The sequence below is a fragment of the Tenrec ecaudatus genome, chromosome 17 (genome assembly GCF_050624435.1).
Source record: "Tenrec ecaudatus isolate mTenEca1 chromosome 17, mTenEca1.hap1, whole genome shotgun sequence".
Taxonomy (NCBI): domain Eukaryota; kingdom Metazoa; phylum Chordata; class Mammalia; order Afrosoricida; family Tenrecidae; genus Tenrec; species Tenrec ecaudatus.
The window spans coordinates 7,648,922-7,669,297 of NC_134546.1; the positions used below are offsets into that span (position 1 = coordinate 7,648,922).

General features: G+C 42.8%; 1 protein-coding gene across 2 annotated transcripts in view; it reads right to left on the reverse strand.

Annotated features, from left to right (window-relative positions):
- Positions 1–1,054: 1,054 nt before the first annotated feature.
- USP34 (ubiquitin specific peptidase 34) overlaps positions 1,055–20,376 on the reverse strand; it is a 218,811-nt gene continuing 199,489 nt past the window's right edge. The window contains exons 70-80 of one of the 2 annotated variants that reach the window (XM_075535335.1): positions 19,763–19,841; positions 18,057–18,183; positions 17,348–17,455; positions 15,991–16,095; positions 15,750–15,874; positions 14,591–14,714; positions 7,936–8,015; positions 5,019–5,159; positions 4,772–4,915; positions 3,862–4,021; positions 1,055–2,279 (exon numbers count right to left, since the gene is read on the reverse strand). In XM_075535335.1, coding sequence (XP_075391450.1) covers positions 1,672–2,279; positions 3,862–4,021; positions 4,772–4,915; positions 5,019–5,159; positions 7,936–8,015; positions 14,591–14,714; positions 15,750–15,874; positions 15,991–16,095; positions 17,348–17,455; positions 18,057–18,183; positions 19,763–19,841 — 1,801 coding nt within the window. In that variant the 3' untranslated portion in view covers positions 1,055–1,671. The remainder of the gene's footprint in view (positions 2,280–3,861; positions 4,022–4,771; positions 4,916–5,018; positions 5,160–7,935; positions 8,016–14,590; positions 14,715–15,749; positions 15,875–15,990; positions 16,096–17,347; positions 17,456–18,056; positions 18,184–19,762; positions 19,842–20,376) is intronic. The other variant, XM_075535336.1, reaches the window with a different exon arrangement.

The window sequence follows — 20,376 nt, forward strand, 5'->3', positions numbered from 1 at the left end:
ACCCCCGACCCCCCTCTCTGGCTCCCACTGTTCACAGTACACCCGTCTCCTACTCAGCAGTTCTCACCGGTGCTCAATCGTCGGCAGCCAGGACTGCATGCTGTCCATCTTCCTTCGAGTGCTTAGAGGCTTTAACGAAAGGCGTGTGCTGTAGTGGAAATTAAAAAAAAAAAAAGTCATTAGTTGAATTTCTTGTTTTCAGTTAACAAACCAGAAGTTCTTCATGAAATGGCCATGTAGAAACTGGCTGGCAGGTACGTCCAAGGACTTTTTGTGGGTGGAGAAGGGGGTGAAATACCCTGCCCCTCCATTTCCTGTCATCAGTCAGTTGCTGCTGCTTCTAGAACACTGTGCAATGGTGCTGAGCCCGGCAGACAGAACTGCAGTTGGACCGTCAGGGAGTTCCTGTCTGTAGAGAACAAAGTACAAAATTCTGTTGGCAGCAGCAGTAGCATTTAAAAGGTTTACTGCAGCTGACCACCCTAAATTAAAAAAGAACTTAGATATGATAAGGATAGCTACTTTGATCTCAGTAGAAAAAGCCAAGTTTACCGCTTCCCTGTCCTTCAAGACAGAAAACCCTTATTTTTTTAATTACTGAGTGAAATTCAGTCGATTGATATGGAATTAAAAATAAGTGTTCAGATCTTTATTACAACTAGATCGTGCCCTGGGTGAGAAGCAAAGTGACCTCCCACAACTGTGGCCCCCTCTGGGGATGGAGAAGAGGGCCTTCCTGACCACAGCTGCTGGGAGCCTCCCGAGCTGGAGCTCTGCCCAGCCAGCTTTCTGGTCTTGAAGGTGAACCACGAATGGGATCCTGACAGCTGTGAAGGTCTCGGGAGGAAGCACAGCGAGGGTGGGGTCTGAGCACTGTGCTTGCTCCCAGCCAGCATTGGCTGTCCCTGCAGCAGTTTGGCATTTTAAGGTGGAAAGGCTGGTGGGGACAGGTTACTCTGTGGACTGTCATGAACAGTGTTGTGGGGCTGTGTCCGCGCCCGCCCCGTGCTTGTGACTCTCTTCTGCTAAGACTGAAGCAACGTATGTCAACAAGTGAAAAGTCATCACAGTCAGTTTAATTAAGTGCACAGAATAGCAATCAGTCATGTCAATAAAAATAAAACGATTATTTTTACATCAAGTGTGCTTTATTCCCTCCACAGGTATTCTGTTAAATAAAGCACCATTTATTTATATACTGCCAGGCCACAGCCAGAGAGGATTCTGTACAGAATCAAATTTCTTGTGGTTGTTCCGTATACAAGTGAACTTGATTTTGATAATGAGAACCACAGCGATCAGAGGCACCCGCCTCTATTAGAAGGTACAAAACTGGCACAGAGGACACCATATCATACACAGTAAAAATGCTGCAAGTGTAAATCACATTGTACAGGGCGGGGGGGCCCTGCTCCTCCATGAAAGCCACTACAGTGAACTCGTAGTTACGTCACACATACCCATTATTTGATTGCCCTTTAGAGAGTGTACTGAAGATGCAAACTCTTTCATCTGGAGTTCTGCCTGACCAAGAATTAAGCCTATAAATCTATCTTGCCATTCAAGCAGAGAGCACTGGACAAACTGAAGCACAAAACAGAAATAAGCAAACTGATACAAACAGCATTGTGGGGGGAGGGGGGCTTAAAAGTAGACATGCTACATCTAATGTCAAGAAGCAGCTTGGTTTCCTTTGCCAGCTATCCTCGTGACCACGTGGATGGTGGATTCAATGGTCCTGCACAGGGTGTCTAATATGTCGTGATGCTGCATGTGGCTAAGGAGTCCTCTGGAATGGCCACAGCTGAGTGACAGAGCCGCCTCAGGGTCCTGGGAGGGTAAAGCCTGACCATCACAGCTTCGCAAGTCAGCCAAGTCAGACAGAACCGCTGAGATGGAAGTGGAAGGAAACTCGGATTCTTCCTCAGCTAGATGGGAGTCTTTGGGGCAGTGGAGGTCTTTAAATTCTTTACAATCTTCAAATCTACTGGTGTTGGACTGCTCCTCTGAACGCTGCACCCTGGTATTTGACAAGTCTTCTGACAATGAAGAAGGGACCTCCATTCGGTATTCTTTGACAGAACTGTTCTCAGGGGAGGGCAGATCCTGCTCGGTCCCCGGGTCGATAATGGAGGAGTCTCTCGTCTCGTTGTCCGACGTGCTGGTCGGGGTCAGGACCTCCCTGGTCTCCGCTTTCATGTCGCTCGCACAGCTGTCGGCAGTGTGCTCCTCGTCGCTGCTCACACGCCGCCTTTTGACAGGGGTCGCCCCTTCGTCATCTGCGAACACAGACAAGCATGCTGAAACCCCGTCTCTGAAAGGGGCAGGACTAGATGCAGGCAGTGGTGGTGAGGATCAGCTCCCCTGATAGCACTTATTTATTAGCACTGCTCCCATGCCACACAATTCAGTAATGCAATCACACCAAGAAGAGTTGTACCACTGTCACTACATTCAATTCTAGAACTCTCTTCCTTGTATTCATTGTTATTCATGGAAATCATGGTTTTCTTAATGGTGGCAAAAACATACACAACAAAACATTCTCCAATTCCACAACGTGTATAACTTAGGGCCACCATTGATTACAGTCTTCATGCTGTGTAACCATTATTAATAGCCTTTCCAAATCACCCCACCATCACTGATGCAGGCCTGGTGCCCCCGAAGCAACAACGCTCTCCCCTTCGCCCGTGGCCACCAGTCCAGATTGGTTTCCTGGGTTTTTTTTTAGTGGTTTTCTCGATAAAGTACTCACACGTCATACGCTTTCATAGTTCAATTGCTTTTTAAAATAGTATCGACATCATCACATTCGGCTCTAGTGCTCCCTGATCCTCCCACATCCCCTCTCCCTTCCCAGCTGCGGTCCCCGATAAACCACTGCATCAATTAGTATCTCTGTACCTGTGTCTGTGCGTCACAAACTGGGAAACCCAACAAACAAAAAACAAAATGGCAAAAAGAAAATAATATAAAGATAAAAATATAAATAATGAGTAAGAAAGAAAAGACCACATCAATATTTAAAAGGCCAGGTAGGAAAGTACAATAAATTCAGGTTGGGTCAAGAGGGAAGTCCACTCACCGAGTACCCAAGTTCAATACACTACAATCAAGTTTAAAAAACGTTTGATAGATTGGTTTGAATCTCTTGCATGCGGCTAGAGGGGATCCACCAGAGGCTTAATGGGACTAGAGAGTCTGTAGATGGGTTCGGGGCCCCCACTGCCCTCCCCAGCCGTCGACAAACTGGGTGTCCATAATGTAAGCTAGGATACTTTTCCCTTTGTTGTTTTTGTTACTGTCATTGTTGGATCACACCGGCTGGTGTGCATCTTCAATGTGGACTTAGTTGACTCCTCACTAAGATGGCTGCTTGTTTGATTGCAAGCCCTTAAGACCCCACACCTTTAGGACTCCAGACACTATCGGACTGATAGCCAGGCGCCATCTGTTTTTGTCACCCCACTTTGCTATAGCACCCTTATCTTCAGTGCACATTTCATAAAGGTGAGTATTAAGCAGGACCATGCATTAGGTTATCACAAGGAATTGTTCTTGGGTTGGGGCTAGAGTTAAGTGGGAGCCCAGAATCCATCTGCTTGTCCCTGGGTTATGGACAACTTGGGTCGACTTTGACAGGCCTATTACGACAAGAGCAAAGAGCCACAAGAGATCAACAACAAAAACAAAAGAAAAACATTTCAATCATCACCCTGGGGTTAAGGTGATTGGGCTGATAATTGTTCCCATGACACAGAGCTACCCCTCCCTTTTAGCACCTCTATTTAGGCGGCTCAATGGGTACCCAGGTCCCGTTTTGATTACACAGTGCGCCCACCACGGTCACAAGCTTACCTTTAGTTTTTCTCTCTTTGGCCTCTTGCTCTTGGAGTGAGTTTCTCTGCTGCAGGCAGGTCCTGCATTTGTTCAGCATCTCTTGCAGAGTGGGAATCAAAGCTGGGTTTAACTGCTTGGGAGTGTGTACCGAAAGGAGCAGAGCAAGTGCCCGCAGGTCCTACAAAACCCCCAAGAAGAACATTTCAAATTCTAAAACCAACATTTTGACAAAGTATTTACAGTGAATGCAGATGTTTACTATTTCAGGAATCTATCCTGGTTTCTCTGGCTTTTTTAGATGCATAATAAAACCAGAGAGTCAGTGTCAGTATCTCCGCTATACATTGTAAATCACTGATTTTAACCCATAACCACCACCACAAAACAAGACTGAAGACTCCAGTAATACTTTCTGATCATGGAAAAGGGAAAAAAACAACCCAAAACAAAGGAGGAGTTCAAAAACAAACTTCATGTGGCTGATGAGAAATTTAGCTTTTGCGTGGAGATGTCACAATATAAGCTGGCTGTGGGGTCCTTTCTAGTCATGTCACTCCTTGGGAAACAGATTCCCTCCCTTAAGCTGTCTCTAGCATCAATACCAGATCATCAACCTGATACCACTTAGGAGCCACAGGCAGTAACAGAAACCACCCACACCACGGTTCAAACCACGCAGGTGGAGGGAAAGGGCGTGCTTTCAGAGGCCACATGTCCTCAGCACTCCGCCACACTTGCTCCCGTCTGCCAAGGTAACGCTGCTACGGTGCTTGCTACCCAGGGACAACGCGCTACATTACAGTTTTGGTTAGCTTCTGCTCACCATGTGATTTTTGTAGTTAAGATAGTGAAACCAGATAAACCTAAATAGAGTTGATAACAAGATAGGTTCCGAAGCATATAATTTTATGTCCTGCCACAATCTTACCCCATTTAAAGAAGCACTTGCTTTGGAAATTTCAACTCGGTTGGTGAAATCGGATTGTAGGTTCTGATACTGATTTATCAAGTTTGTAATAAGAGTACTGATCAAATTGGCACAGTTTGCTTCAGAAAACACTTGACCTTGGACCTGAAAAAAGATTTAAAGAGAGAAAAATCTCCAAAAGACCAATCAAATGAACATACCACGCATAAACCCAAGGCGCCCACTACACGTCCCCAGTGCTACCCACCTTCAGGAGAAAGTGAGTCATGAAGGTGTAGACAAGGTTGTTGTTGAGAAAAGCTCTCTCGTCCATCAGTATGCATTTAATGTACTCTGCCAACACCGGGTCTTCCCACAGGAGCTTGATGCAGTCTCTCGACATGGCGGACTGAGTGGGAGAAGAGGTGACCGTGGTTGAGTACTGACAAGATGCCATACCTTCACCGCTTTCCTTATGCCAGCCAACTTCACGCTTTTCAATCCTCCAAAAAGCCCCCTGTACTTCAGTCCAGGCTCTTTGTTTGAATACATTCAACCTTAAATGTCCTCCCCCCAAATGAAAACATTTAGCCTATCTGGGTGAGTATGAAAGGAAGAGACTTGGAGAAAGTCAGAATGGCTAAAGTGCACTTTCTTACACAGTGAGTTAGGATCAAGGTCAGAAGACAAGTTAAGGGGCAACCAAATCATATGCAGGAAAACCACAAATGTAAGAATTAAAATCCATTTTCTGAGACAGCTTACCAACAGTTAATAAACAGTAATTGAATAAACATCTTTTTCACTCAAAGATCTCACTGCCACCGAGTCAATGCTGACTCACAACAACCCTGCTGTGGGTTTCCGAGGCTGTCAATCTTTATGGGAGTAGAAAGCCCAGTTGTTCTCCTGAGGAAGCACTGGCTTCACACTGCCGAACATACAGACTGAAGCCCAATGCTGAACCACCACACCAGCAGGGCTCCATATGGACAAGTAATTTGGTAAACACCTTGTTTACTCATAAAGATAGCAAATGTTAAAAAGGAAATCTCTTTTCCTAATCTCATGCAAAGAGATGAGATTCAGAATCAACTCAATGACAGTGAATATGAGTTTGAGTATTTTACTAAAATTTGGTTTTCCTGGTTTCAAATGACCATGGCTCTTAACCACAAAAAGTCTGTCTTCAATAATTCTAGCTTACCTGTATCTGTGCTTTGATTCAGAGGATCATTTGTTTACATGGCAAACAAAACTGATGGTTAGAGGAACAACTGTCAGATAATGTATATGCGTAAATGCTTTAACCAAGTACGCAACGGTGCTGTGTAACCTGCTTTGGGGTCACCCCAGACACTAGGAACCTGGGAGGACTGAGAACTAGCACCCAGGTCTTCTGATCCTCAGACTAGGATAATCTGCCTGATGCTGCTCCGGCCTCAGCACCTGCCTGCGCCTTGTATCTTGCACACACAGGCTGCTTCTGAAGGGGCTACGGGGGCTTCGGAAATCTTCCCTCAAAACCTCACCGCCATCTAGTCCCTGCAAGTTTCTCAGGGACTGTTAACTGTTTCTGGAGCAGAACGTCCTGTCTCTGTCCCGAGGAAGAGCTAGTGGCTCCCCTGCCTGCCGACCTTGCTGAGCGTGGTCCAGTGTAGAGGGACCCTACCCCACCAGCGCTCCCTGTGGGAACCTCAGCAGGCTTCTTCGGGAGGACCTTTTTTTTTTTGAGGGGCCTGGGGCTGGGGTAGGGGGTAGATAGCCAAGGTGAAGAATGAAACTTCCGGGTGAGGTGGCTTCAATATCCTGAATAGAACACTCAGCTCAATGGGCCAGCCAGTCATTTTCCGAACACCTACTATATTAAGCTCTGTGGGCAAAATGCAAGCAATATAGTAGGGACTTCACGGAAAAATTACATTATAGTAATTCCATTTTCCACAGACTTTGTGATGCCACTCTGTATACTATTCCTTCAAAGACTCCAATGATGGGGTGTGTGTGTAATATTTCTTCAGGGACGAGATAGCTGATACCAGTACCCAGGGGGCTCACAACTGAGAGTCCAATACGACCCAGACTGCATGCACAGAACTACTGCCCCAAGGCTGCATCAGGTTCAAGTATTTCAGCTGCTCTCCTGGGGTGGTGGGGTGGTGGTAGGAGTTTGCCACGCTGGTGCCAGAGGTAACGTCGGACCGGGTAGATGCAAACAGGCTGGCACCAAGCTAGAAAGACGGGAAAGGGCCCTGGTGATGCAGAGGGTAGGTGGTGGGCTGCTAACAACGAAGTGGGCGGAGAGATACCACTAGCCACTCCTTGGGGCAAAGGGCAGGCTTTGGAAACCCCCAAGGGCAGTTCTCCTCTTTCCCACGGGGCTTCAGTCAAAATCAACTCGAGGGCAGTGAGTTTGGATGGATCTTAACGAGGGTGGAATCAGCCCTGGATGTGCTGTGTGTTAGGCACTAGGCTCCTGGGGGGCAAAGATGAGTCCATACATTCAGGGAAAGCTTCCGTCTAGGAAGTCCCCATTAGGTAGCACTGAGCTGGGTCCAACAGGCTGCTCTGGCATGGCTGGGGAAGGAGAGTGGAGCCTTTAGCTGGATTCTCAGGTGGGATGAAGACTTCGGGAGTAAGCCAACTCCTCTCCACCCAGGGCCCTCTCACTCCGCGATCTGCACACCCTGGGGTTGCTCTCGATGTGCACGAGGAAGGGGTAAACAGGCTTTTTCCTCCATCAGACTGCTCTCGGTTCAGAAAGCAAGTGTCTAACCCTGAGGTAACATGTAAGCAAGCCCTCAGAGTGAGACCGTAGTGATGGCTTCTACTAGCGCTCTCGGGGTGCGGCAGGGGCAGCAAGCAAAGGGTGTGGAGTAAGGAAGAGCACCCATGCGCTCATCCCAAGTGGGGGGGGGGGGCTACAGAAGAGCCATTCAATTACAAGCAACATTTTTGGCATATCCTGTGATATCAACTTGCTAAAGCAAAACATTAAAAAAAAAACAAAACAACTAGATGCCCACTGCTTAATACCTAATCTTCCCAGGAATTACATTTTACCAAGAATCTAAAACTTTCCCAATCTCCAGTCAGCTTACTTTCCAGCCCACAGTTCCTACAATTATTGGCCACTTGCTCAGATGATGTGAATGACTATATCATCTAAAACTAATTTTCTTTACCTGAGTCTGGCATAGCTCAGTCCAAAGTTTGGGGAACAGTGCAAGATGAAGTGGCAAACCTTCATAGGCAACTAGGACACCTAATATTTGAAAATAAATCAGAATAGGTTATAATGATAAATTATAATATTGTAGTATTAAACTCTGCAGGTACAACATAGCTATTTCTAACACTGCATTTTCTACATAAAGGGGAAAAATCCATTGAAGTATTTTAACCAGTGATTTGGAATACAGTCTCGATCAAATTGATTTATATCCCACACCTCATTCCCATAAGTATCTGAAGCAACTTAAACCAATTCTGGTTTTGAGTATCAGAATTTTATCTGGGGCCAGTCAGTAAAAGTTATTAGAAGTAGCTCTCAACCTTCCTTGGCTTAAGGTACCACTCTGTAATGTCAGGTCATTTTTTTGGACCATCTTGACTGCAGTGGGCAGGGCCAAAAAGAAGATGTGGAGAATTAGAAAATGTATCATTCCCCCGCCCCCACCCCTCCACCTGAATTCTCCAAAGACAGGGAGAATTATCTTTGTGGTAGATATAAAGCAGTACAGAGCTCTGAGTCCAGCCAGCAGCTTCTAGAAACTTCTGAGTGAACCACACTTCCGGGATCTATGCCAGAGTCTTATTGGGAACCTCTCCTCTTCATGACTATTCCAGATGTCAACTATGTGTCCAAGAGATCTGTTCCCCTGCCCTCCTGTCTTCTGAAACACAGACGATATCATGCCATAGTCCTAAATAACATTTCCATGACAACCCTCCTACCCTACAAAGTACTGTAGAGGTAGAACATCAATAAAATCTTCCTCCAGTTAAGAAAAATTAAAAGGAGCTGGCATGCTTTTCCTCGAGAGGGTTAAATAATAACTACTTTAGGCTTTGTAGCGTCTGATCTCGGCGGTATCCTCAGCTCTGCCATGGCAGTGTGATGGCAAGTAGACAATCAATGGGCGTGGCTGTTAAAAAACTTTTAGTCATCAACAGTGAAATTTGAGTATCATGTAAATTTTAAATGTCACCCCCCCCAAATCATTCTACTTTAGTTTTTCTTGAACCATTTACAAATGTAGAAAACTATTGTTAGCTTGTCATTCAAGAAAACCACAATAAAAAACCAAACAGCTAGAACTTGGGCTATCGTGTGCTACTCCCTGGGTTAGACCAAGGATGCCTAAAATCTTTTTGAAGGCAAACTTGTTTAGTTTCAAGATTAGTGCCATGGTAATGGCCCAAGGAAACACCATCATCTCTCTCATTCTACCCTAACCTGGTTGGAGCTGGAGGTATTTACCTAACATAAGCCATCAACAATAAACACACACAAAGACACATTGCCAAACCACTGGCTCCACAGAACAGAGTCCCTGTGCTCCTCCTTGGCTCACACTCAAAGCCAGAGCGACAGCCGTTGGAAAGCCATGGCCCAGAGGTAAAATCTTGCCCATTGCCTGTTTTTGTATGACTCTGCGAACTAAGAACAGCATCTACATTTTTGAAGAGTTATAAAACCAAAGAATAGTTAACAGGGACCATATGTGGTTTGCAATGCCTAAAATACTTACCACCTGGCCCTCAGCAGAGAGTCAGCTAACCCTGAACTAGAGGATGTCTGATGAACTCCTCTCATGAAAAAACAGACTCTCTAAGTTGTCCTGGCTGCTACCCTCCTCCTCCCTGAAAGTAAACAGTCCTTGTCCCTATTTACTACAACTTCTGACAAAGATAGCAGAAAGAACAAGGAGACCTTTCGTGATCAAAGACCACACCCCACTGGCATTCTGGCACAGACACCTCTATCTTATAAGTGAAGAGGGCAATCAACACGGATTAGCATATGCTGAGTACATTGTCTATTACCCTTGGGGGTGGGTATCGTTTTATCCTGCATTACATGAGAAAGAGCATACAATCTGTCCAAGAGGTATCACAGAGCAAGTGAGCCAGCAGAGATTCTAAAGCCCATCATCTTTCGAGTAATCAGTTCTCTACACCTGCCCATCACTGCACTATTATTTACTTAATGCTTCTCTTTAAATACGACACAATACAGATCTTAGGAAATACAACCCCTAGTAAACTGTGATGATTTGATAGGCCATTTACACATTTTCATAAGATAGTAAGATACATACAAACCCCTTTCTGCATTGTTTTGTGCACACACTCTGGTGAGCACTGTGTCACCAAGGTGAGCTAAAGACCCCTTCTTCCCTCTCAGTGTCATTCACTTGCTCGCAGAGCCACCAGCTCCTTCGAAGGACCCTCTGCAGCACCAGGGCTCCAGTTCCCCTGTAGCATCTTCACCATGCATTAGGATCAGGAGGCCTGTGACTTCAGGGAAGAGGCCAGTGCCCACCTAGCTATTCACAGCCCCCTCTGCGGCCCACCGCCTGATCTCCTCAAGTATATAGCAGGTGATAACTGTCCACAGCCCCCCTGCCCCCATCTCTTGGGGTACATCACCAAGTGCACTGCACAGTGAGATGCCATCGCAGTTCTCGGGCACTGTCTATTGCTTCAATGAGCAAAGAAGCAGGTGGTGACAGCGGCTTCTTCTGATCCACGTCTCTTTCTTCATCACAACTTGAGGCAACCTCAACAAGACCACCATCTGCCTTGCCTCCCACAAGGAAGACCTTACAAAAGCAGTAAAACAAACTCCCATACAGATCCTTTTCTCTTTAGTAACACTCCACATTGGAAGTTGTTAGGAGTGTGTTTAACAGAAAAATCCTGTAAACGCTATTTTTGATGGTAAAATGGATATTTAAGATTGTGTAGTCCAGAACTGCTAGAATGACACATTGCATATATATTTCACTAGTGAGGATTTCTCCTCTGAATTCCATTATAATGAACATAGTTCTACCACATGCAAACATCTAGGAAGAATGGTAGCTTCAGTCACTCGATGGAGGTTCAAGATGAATGCATCGCCAATACATACATTGTGATCCCACATACTAGTCTTCTACTTCCCCCATTCTAATGTCCTGGCTACCTATGAAAGTTACTGAAAACAAACTCGGTCAGTCCCTCTGACAGTTCTTCCTCTTTTAAAATGAATAAACAGGTCACCAGTCTTGGAATGATAAGTACAACTCTAAATGCCACATAAACACCAGTGCTGGGGACTGAGATTCTGACTCCTGGGGACCTATATGGGTCAGAGTAGAACTGTGCTCCATGGCATTTGCCACGGCTGCATTTTGGGAATTACCGTATTCTTCCTGGAAGCAGACCTTCCGGTCTGCAGCTGAGCTTGTTAAGTTACTGCTCAGGGAGCTGCCCTGGGGATATGTGCCCGCAAGAGCTGGGCGCTACTGTGCTCACCACAGGAAGTCCCCAAGGTCTGTTCTCCAGGCAGTGCGGGCTGTCCTCATGCCACAAAAAGGAGAGGTATGGACCAGTGGGTTTTTTTTAATCTGAATTTATCACTGCTTAGTTTTATTGATGACCATAAAATTTAATTCTAAAAATTTGGAAGATTCTGTAACTTTTTAGGTCTATGATGTTACTGGCAACCCCCCCCCCCAATATTCATTTTACTTTCATTTATTAAAGCATGAAGAAACCTTTCAAAAACAATGTTAATAAAGGTGACAATGATATTGTTTTGTAAGTGAACATTAACAATGATTAAGTCTAGGATGTTTTATGCACTGTTACTCTGGAGGATCTTATTGTTAATTTTGCATGTGCACTAAGGTATCTAAAAGAAAAAACAGGTTAATTATTGTTTACAAATACCAGTTTTCTCTTAACAAAAAATCTGCCCACCCCCCAATTCCAAAATCACTGCAAGATCATTACAAATAATTTAACCTCTGGATATATAAGGGAGCTTCAATAGTTGATAGAAAAATTCCATTATCTTTTCAACTTAATTTTTCCATTAACTTCTTGAAGCCCTTCACATTAGACCTAAGTAAAGGGACACCTTTCATTTCACCGGTAGTGTTAGAATATAGTCCTTGGATTTTTCCTTCAGTGAGGGTACATACAGAGAGCACTTATTCTAAGAATGGGGTGATACTCTGCAAGGTCCAATTTCCTTTCTCATGTCAGCTGAGGCTAATTCCCATCTTGTTTCTTCTATGACGTAGATGAATTCCAGTGCACGTGACAAGCTTCACTTGATGGACAGTTGGCTTATTCCTTGCCCTTCTCCTTTACAATGCAAGTGGAAACACACTATATAGCTGTTGAAGACTCGTACAAGTAGAGTAGGATGGATTCCTGGATATAGTAGTGCCGAGTCAAAGGGTATTAAAATCATAAAATTTAAATAGCATCCCATCGCTCCTTAAAATGAATTCTGACTAGGAGTCCATTTTACATACTCTCCTGTCCCAAACTGTTCAAGTATGGTCTCACCTAACTCCACCTGTCTCAAGCTCTCCAGTGAGGCTGTGCTTCTTCTCAGGTGGTCGCCAGGTACTGGTTTCTCTGTTAAATGCCCTGTTCAAGTTCTTTGCTTATCATCTCATTTAAACCAAAAATCTCTTTGTATGGTGGCAATGCTAGCCATTCTTTTTCTAAAGCAGTGGTTCTCAACCTGTGGGTCGCCCTATTCCTAACAGTAGCAAAATGACAGCGATGAAGTAGCAATGGAAATGATTTTATGGTTGGGGGGGTCACCACACACGAGGAACTGTATGAAAGGGTTACGGCATTAGGAAGGTTGAGAACCCCTGCTCTCAGGAGTGACGTACTAGACTGGCTTTGTCCCTTCAGTACCATCTATTCCCTACCCACCTGATATGTCACGATCAAACCCTTCCTATGTCACTGGGCTGGTTTTCCACTACATATTCGGTACATGGTTTTAATCGCTATCACTACAGCTTGCTTTTGTCAGGGAAAAAATACCAGCACTTTAAAAATCAGTGCAGTTGTCCTTATTCCTTTCAGAAATTTTTTTGGGGGGGTTTAAAATATAATATTATCTAGAAAGACACTGTGATTTTTAAACACAGTTGTTTTAACTGTCAATCATGCAGTTTTGTTCATCTCCTCTGCTTTCTCCAATTCCACCAGATCCATCCTTTGTTTATACCTGTAATTGCTACATAATGCCCCTCTTTCATTCCCTAACAAGTCTTAAAATCTGCTTGATTAACCATAGAGAAGTTGCCACAGAGACTTCTGCAAAATTAGAAATGAACTGCAATCTAAAAAAAAAAAATAGAGATAAACCACAATCTAATGAATCTTGAGGCAATCCCACCCACTGTAACGGTAGGTATGATTTCTGGTTCTTAGACCATGCAAGGTTTCAAATGAGCAGGGATATAACCAATCTAAACCTGTCCTTCTCTCTCCCTTTGGGCAATGATAAAAATTAAAGCCTTTTATCAGCTCCCACTAAGGTCCTGCATATAACTTAACTTCTGTTTCCTCAGCTTCATTCTTGGCATCTCTCTACAGCAGAGGTTCTCAACCTTCCTAATGCCATGACCCTTTCACAGTCCCTCATATTGTGGTAAGAGCCCCCCCCCACAAAATTATTTTCGTTGCTACTTCATAACTGTAATTTTGCTGTTAGGAATCGGGCAACCCCTGTGAAAGGGTCATTTGACCTCCAAAGGGGTCACGACCCACAGGTTGAGAACCACAGTTAACTTCAAACTGGGACACCACCTCATTGATAGAAGGCATAACAACACTGTTTTTGTTCTCTGTCAAACTTTACATCAAGATGATGTCCAGTTTTCTTCCTGTTAATTTGCGAAGCTTTTAGTTTAACACCTCAAGCTATAATTGTTAATGAAGTAACCACCAGCCACATCTTGCTATTGCTTGTATAAATGAAGTCATTTGCCCTACCTAGAATGGATCAAATCCTCTCTCAGAGGAAGGGAGGGAGGGAGGGAGGGAGGGACTGTGATTGGGAAATATAGGCTTTCTGTACTGAAGGTCAAGGGAACACATGTCTGGGAGCTCTCTGGCGGAGAGGGCTGTCTTGCAAAGGTTCAACAACTGGAAAGAAGTCGCAGAAAGGAGCAGGTTCTCCTAACAGCTCTCGGCACTGCCGTGGACAGACAGTGTTGGCACCAAGAGATCAGAGGTTCTCTTCCTTCTCCAGAATTCGCACATGATTTTGTTTTCTATTTCTCACATCTTCCCTTTACATTTCCCTCCTCCTCCTCACTAACTCCTCTGCTGAAAGACTTACCTTCTCATTACTCAGATATGCACCTCTGTTTCACCCTGGCAAGTCCACTCAGATTGCTTTGCCAGCTCCAGAGCACAGCTGGCACTAGAGATTTTCCCCTTACCCCTAAGGCCAGGGTCGGAGAGGGGCCATCTCTGAGCCTGCCTCCCTAAGCAGAGCAGTTCAGTTTTGAAGGGAAAAAAAATTTTTTTTTTTTTGTTTAAAATTTTTTTGGGCAGATGGTGGAGGACTTGGACTTCTATGTGAAGTGAATTAGCCCTACTCCACATTCCTTTATAGGCCAGCTGAAACTCTGGGCAGAACTAGTCAATGGAAACCAGTAAGTTGGTATTTTCTTTAAAATATTCCCAAGAATGAAAATATCTGTAAGCATTCACTTTTAAAAAGAAGGGAGAAAAGTCTCATTTTGAGAGAATGGCTAGGGGCTTAAAATAGTTCCGTGGAATTTACTGCTCATCTTTTATACTTACTCAGCTTAACTAATGTTTCAGTAAATTTTTCACAGTTGATTGCAACTCGGCATAATAGGTGGATGAACTGATGATAAGGAAAGAAGTAGTCTAGCAGCATGCGATCATAAACGTCATCTTTGCCCTGAAGGTTAAAGATGATAAAATGGTTGCACTTAAACTGTATAATAAATTAAAGAGCATAGTTGTGCAAATGTCATAAGCTTAACTAAAAAGTTGATTAAATATTTAAATTCTATAAGAATCTAGTTTTTAATTCTAAATTTCTAGTAATATTGTTAAGATCTTAAATGTCACAAGTTTATTTTCAGTGTGCCAAGTGCTACCAATTAAAATTACCCATTATTTCTATATACTTTAATAAAGCAAAATTACTGTAGGATTTTAAAATGTGAAACTTCTACTCTAAAGACATGAGAGTGAATTAAATTTGATTTTTAAAACAAACTGCAAATTATTTTTGTAACGGCTACTACAATGTTAATTATTTCTAATATTTTTATATCTTTGGATAATTTCTCAAAATCTTTAAGACCTAAGGATGGTGGGGGCAAAGAAGCACGTGAATCAAGTGTGGGTAAAGAGATCAAAGGTTCTACTAAAAAAAGGTTGACACTAACATATTAATCACTATCCTGTGTCAATGCACCTTCTCTCGAAATAATTTTAAATCAACATTTTTTAGAATAAGCACTAGTGGACACATCAAATTAATGATGACAATAACTATCAATCAGTGATATTAGCTTTCAGTACAAGTAGTATAATTTAAAATCAGCGAAACAGATAATTGATTATATGGCCAAATTAAAACAGTAATATACCTAACTTGATTTTCCAGGTTTAGATATTGGATCCAGTTATAATTCAGCCTGCTAAATATTAAGGCTTTCTAGTAGTGAATTTTTTTTCAGTGTGGGAAAAAACAAAACCTTATTACTTGTGCCTAAAAAAACCCACAATCTTATTACTTGTGCCTATTGTTGATTTTGCAAATATTCAACCAACATTTCAGAGCACTAAAACGAAAAAGTCCAAGTTAGTCTAATCTTAAGATCCATAAAGTGACCATTTAAGTCTAATAAATCCTTAACTGCCAGAGGAAGGTTTAAAATACTGTGTGCTACAGAACCGTGGTTTTCCTAGCATCCCAACATACCTTACTGGTTTCCACCATTGTGGGCAAGAGGCACATATTGAGTTCAGGGCGCGGAGGCCGAATATTGCTTTTCCCTCCTATTAGCTTGATATTTTCTCGACAAGGGAAATAAGGTCCAAGAGACACTAAGACATTAAAAGTGTACAGTAAGAATAAATGGAAAAAATAAATCTCCATGCTTCAGTGCGCAGAAAGATTAAATGCCAACCATATGCAAACACTGTGCTAGATGAACACGTACTTGGTATATTACTGTGGTGGTAAGTACAGTGGTTGTGTTGTAGAAACGGAACCAGAGTGTGAAGAAAGTCATGCGGACTCAAAAGCACAAGCTCCTTGAGGACATCTGGAAGAAACAAAAATAAACACACAGTGTCAACAGAGCTGATAACCGCACTCTGGGCTATCATTTAAGAACCAGAAGAAAAACACCACTTTATCTGAATTTACTTAACCGGGAGAAGCACAGAGAGGCAAATATCTAATGCACAATGACAACATGTTGTGAAAAGGCAACCTCCGCAGCTCAGACAGACCCAGAGACTCCCAAATTGGCTGAGTCCGAGGGATAAGTCTTTCATGGACCTCGCATCTCCTGGCAATGGCTGGACTGCCTGCCATCACCTAATCACGGAGGAGACTGCAAGACGTCCTGGCTGATCAACGGCTAGCGCTGCACCTCTCCACGACTCTTGGAGAAGCACGAGGCGGCTTCAAAAAGCGTGTGGACAAATGAAATAAAAAAATAATGGGATGCTTTCCCAACCCTTTTAAAAGTGCCTTGTATAGAAATGTAGGCCAGTATTTCACAGGAGATATGGCCAACGCTTGCTAAGACTGGTTGGTCTGCCTCGGACAGCATGACATTTTGAGGAATGGTAAATAAACAGTATAGTCTCCAGAGCTCATGACTTTAAATGGTAGTAAAAACCGCACTGCAAAATTAGTGTGTCCATGGCCTTATTAGATGCCAAATCTATACTGTAAAACACTCAGCACCGTCAAAGAGTCGGTGACCTATGAGCCCAACTGTACAGGATGAGCTCTCCTTGGGAACATTCACAAGTAGTCCAGGTAGTCTTCAGGACTCCTGACCCGAGTACTAAGCACATTTACTCTCACTTTGAACCACCCTAGGCGTGCAGCAATTCTTTCTCACAATCATCTTCACTTGCTGCTCATGAAACTTTTAAAACCACCAAAAACAGGTTTTGAAGCCTTTTCTTGGATTAGAGTGAGCCCAAGTAAGAATCGGAGGCAGAGGTTGGGCTGACCTACCAAGTACACTGGCAGACACAAGAAGGGCTTTCCACTCCAAGCACCACAAAGTCCCCAGGGGACTTCCAAAAGTTGGTGGGAAATTAAAAATCTTTTTAAGTTCCCTCATAGTAAGTGTCCTGCACGTTCTCACACGGATAATTACAGAAAATTCAGAAACAGAATTAGATTCTCCTAGGACGTGCTAGGAGTCTGAGTCACAAATCAAAGAGCCCAGCTCTCTTCCACACTGTAAAGACCTCACACCATAGCCCCTCAACAAAACTCACAAGATTGTTCTTCTAATGGTTTTCCACACAAGTTTCTTCTAAATAACTTACCTACACAGGCATTTCTAAGTTCGGGAGGACTATAGGAATTCAGAAGAGTTAACAGTTTATGGGCAAATTCAATTCGCTCCTGCCACTGAATTAATGCTTGCTTCACATCTGCAAATATGAAAACATACATAAATATGGCATGAGATCAAGCTTCGTCACAATTATTTACTCCTTTACACTACAAAAACATCCAAGAATTAAAAGCGTTATGTAACTATCTTCATGAAACCCAAATGACTTTTTGCCTGCAACAGCCAACACTAGTAGACCTGCTCAATCCAGTACAGCACACGTTTTACTGATGGCCATGTCTTCTTAGCAAATGCTACTAAGCTCCACGTTCACACCATTTTGCAGGGACCCGAGACAGTCGTTTTAGAAGGTATTTCTCTTGAAATTAAAAATGATCTAATTTAAAACACAGAAGCTGCCAGCTGAAAAACTGTTGCAAAATACTAAGGTTGTTCCTGTTCATGAAAACATTTTCCAATCTCTTAATCTTAGAGTGTCTACTCTGCGGTCTGCTTTTGAAGGGACTCTCCAGCTCCCTACCAGGAGGTCAGGTCGCACACGTCCTGATACGTGAGCTAGCATTAGCCTCCTCATCTCGTGCGCATGAACCAAAGATTGAGAACGCTTCTCCGGATCATGTGGCTAAACGGCTTGATTTCTCTAACACTAACAAACTAAGCAGCAGAAACGACCAAACCTTTTCTCTGAAGATATGGGCGTGTAGACTTCAAAACCGAGAGAAATATTGATAGGAGTTCTACTAAGTCTCCAGTCACGTGGCAAGCTGTGGCTTCATGATACATCATGTGCAGTGTATTGAAAGACTACAAGTGATTAAAAAAATTGAAAAGAACTTTAAAAACATATTAAGCAAAACTTATGATGCACACCCATTATGAGGTTCCCTTCCCCACCCCTACCATATGTTTGTGCAAGCAAATATGTTTGTTTTCTCTTTCAAAAAGTCAAATACTTGCAGTCATCTTTTAAAATGCACACACACGCTGCCCCAGAATGTGCTGATATTTCGTGTATACATTCTAGGCTGAAAAGGCAGTTTCTTCAACCAACTTGTTTTATTTAATGCTTGTTCTAAAACTGCAAGCCTTAGAAGTTAGGAAGCAGCAGGATCAGCAAGAAGATGAAATAAGAGGTGACAGTTTTAACTTCCCAAGGCTTCTGAAGACAGCCAGCTGCGGAAAGGCAGTCAGCCACACTCAAAATAGGATGTGTCCGAAAGAGGAATGTAATTCCATGAACTGGACCAGAACTTAGTTTGTCCCCATGTCACGATCCACTGGGGTAGGACACCAGTGCCTCCTGGCCTCTGCCCACGGTGTCATTTAAATCAACTACTCCTATAATATCACTAGCTGGAAAAAACAATTTTGTATCTTCTCATGCTATTTCTGGCATATACTCTCTTGTCATATCTTCATTATCAGAGCAAAAGGTACAGTGCACCTCTGTGGCCTTAAAGTCATTTCACATTTTCACAATTGTGAAAAGGTTTGCTTCAGACAAGCAGCCATCTAAAGTGAAGTGTCAACTAGGTCCACAGGGAAGAAGCACACCAGCCTGTGTGATCCAAGAAACTGTCAACATCCCATTTGTTATGGATGATAGTGGAAGCCCAGATCCACTTGCAGGCCTACATACTAACCATGGCTGAGACATGTGCACTGCCTTGTGATCCAACAGAGAGCACGGTAGCATCAACTGTGGCAGATACAGTTAGGTTAAAATGTAACAGCTCATCATTTGATCTCTCTTTGGCCCATTTTAAATATGTTCCGGTTTTTAATTTTTTTTTTCTTTTCGATTCCGGTTTCTCCTGTTTCACTTTGTTATTGTTGGTTTCTTTGTATATTTTCAGTATATGAAAACCAGGACAAGAAAATGTAGAAGCAGTAACTGGATTAATGATTTGTTGGTGGTATGGCAGGGGAGGTTGGGGGGAAATGAGGAGCACATAATAATGAGTCCAAGAAAGAAGAAAATGCCCTAACATGGATTGTGTTGATGATTGTACAAACCCCTTTAATATGGCTGAACTAAAATTATATATGTCAATAAAAGTTTTATTTTTTTAAAGAGCGCTTTGGGAAATCATGTGGCCACTGATTAAATCATATAGATTGTTTGTTTTTTATCCTTATAAATAAAACTAGTCTAGCTCAGATTGTTGTTCGAAACACAAAAATGTGGTAAAATGTATGGAAAAACTACGGAAAAAGTAGCAGTGCCCTAAACAGTGTGGCCTAATTATTCTCGGACTAGACATCACTCATCTATGTAATAAAAATCCTGCCACCTGTCAGTTTCCCAAAAATTATGACTACTTATAAAACAAGAAGCATTGGTGAAAACATTTTAACTACAGTAAAATGCAGTAAGTGTTACCTCAGTCATCAGGATCAATCCTCGATTAAATACAACAAGAAGTCTGTCCTCATCAGATTCTAACAATATTCTGAAGGCACTGAAAGAATACATAAGTTCCATTTTCGACCTCTGACTCACAACAGAACATTTAGTTATCCAAAGAATCACTTAAACAGTCACTAAAACTCTCGATGCTCTTATACCTGAAGAAACAAAAGAGACTGCTACATCTGATCCTTACTAATGCAGCAAAGGGCAATTGTAGGAAGAAACTCCTGTAAGCATCCTAGATAAAATCATATTATTATGTAATTAACTCTTAATCACCTACAATTGTGAGAGGTCTGATAGAATTTTTTTAAGTTTTTGTATAAACAGTCCTTATTTTTATAACATTTATTTTCTAAATTGTCTAAAATTCTGGATAATAAAATATATTTCTATATTTAAAGCACTCCTAGCTGGTTATGAGAAAGCATAAACAAGGAGAAAAAAAAACTTTAAATACATGTTGCTCTTAAAAATAATTTACATAATAATGACCAAAAGCAGTGGTATGGCTGATGTTAACACACCTTACATCATTCTTGGGATTGTCTCCTTAGGGGGCATGCAGTGGGTTCCGACTCACA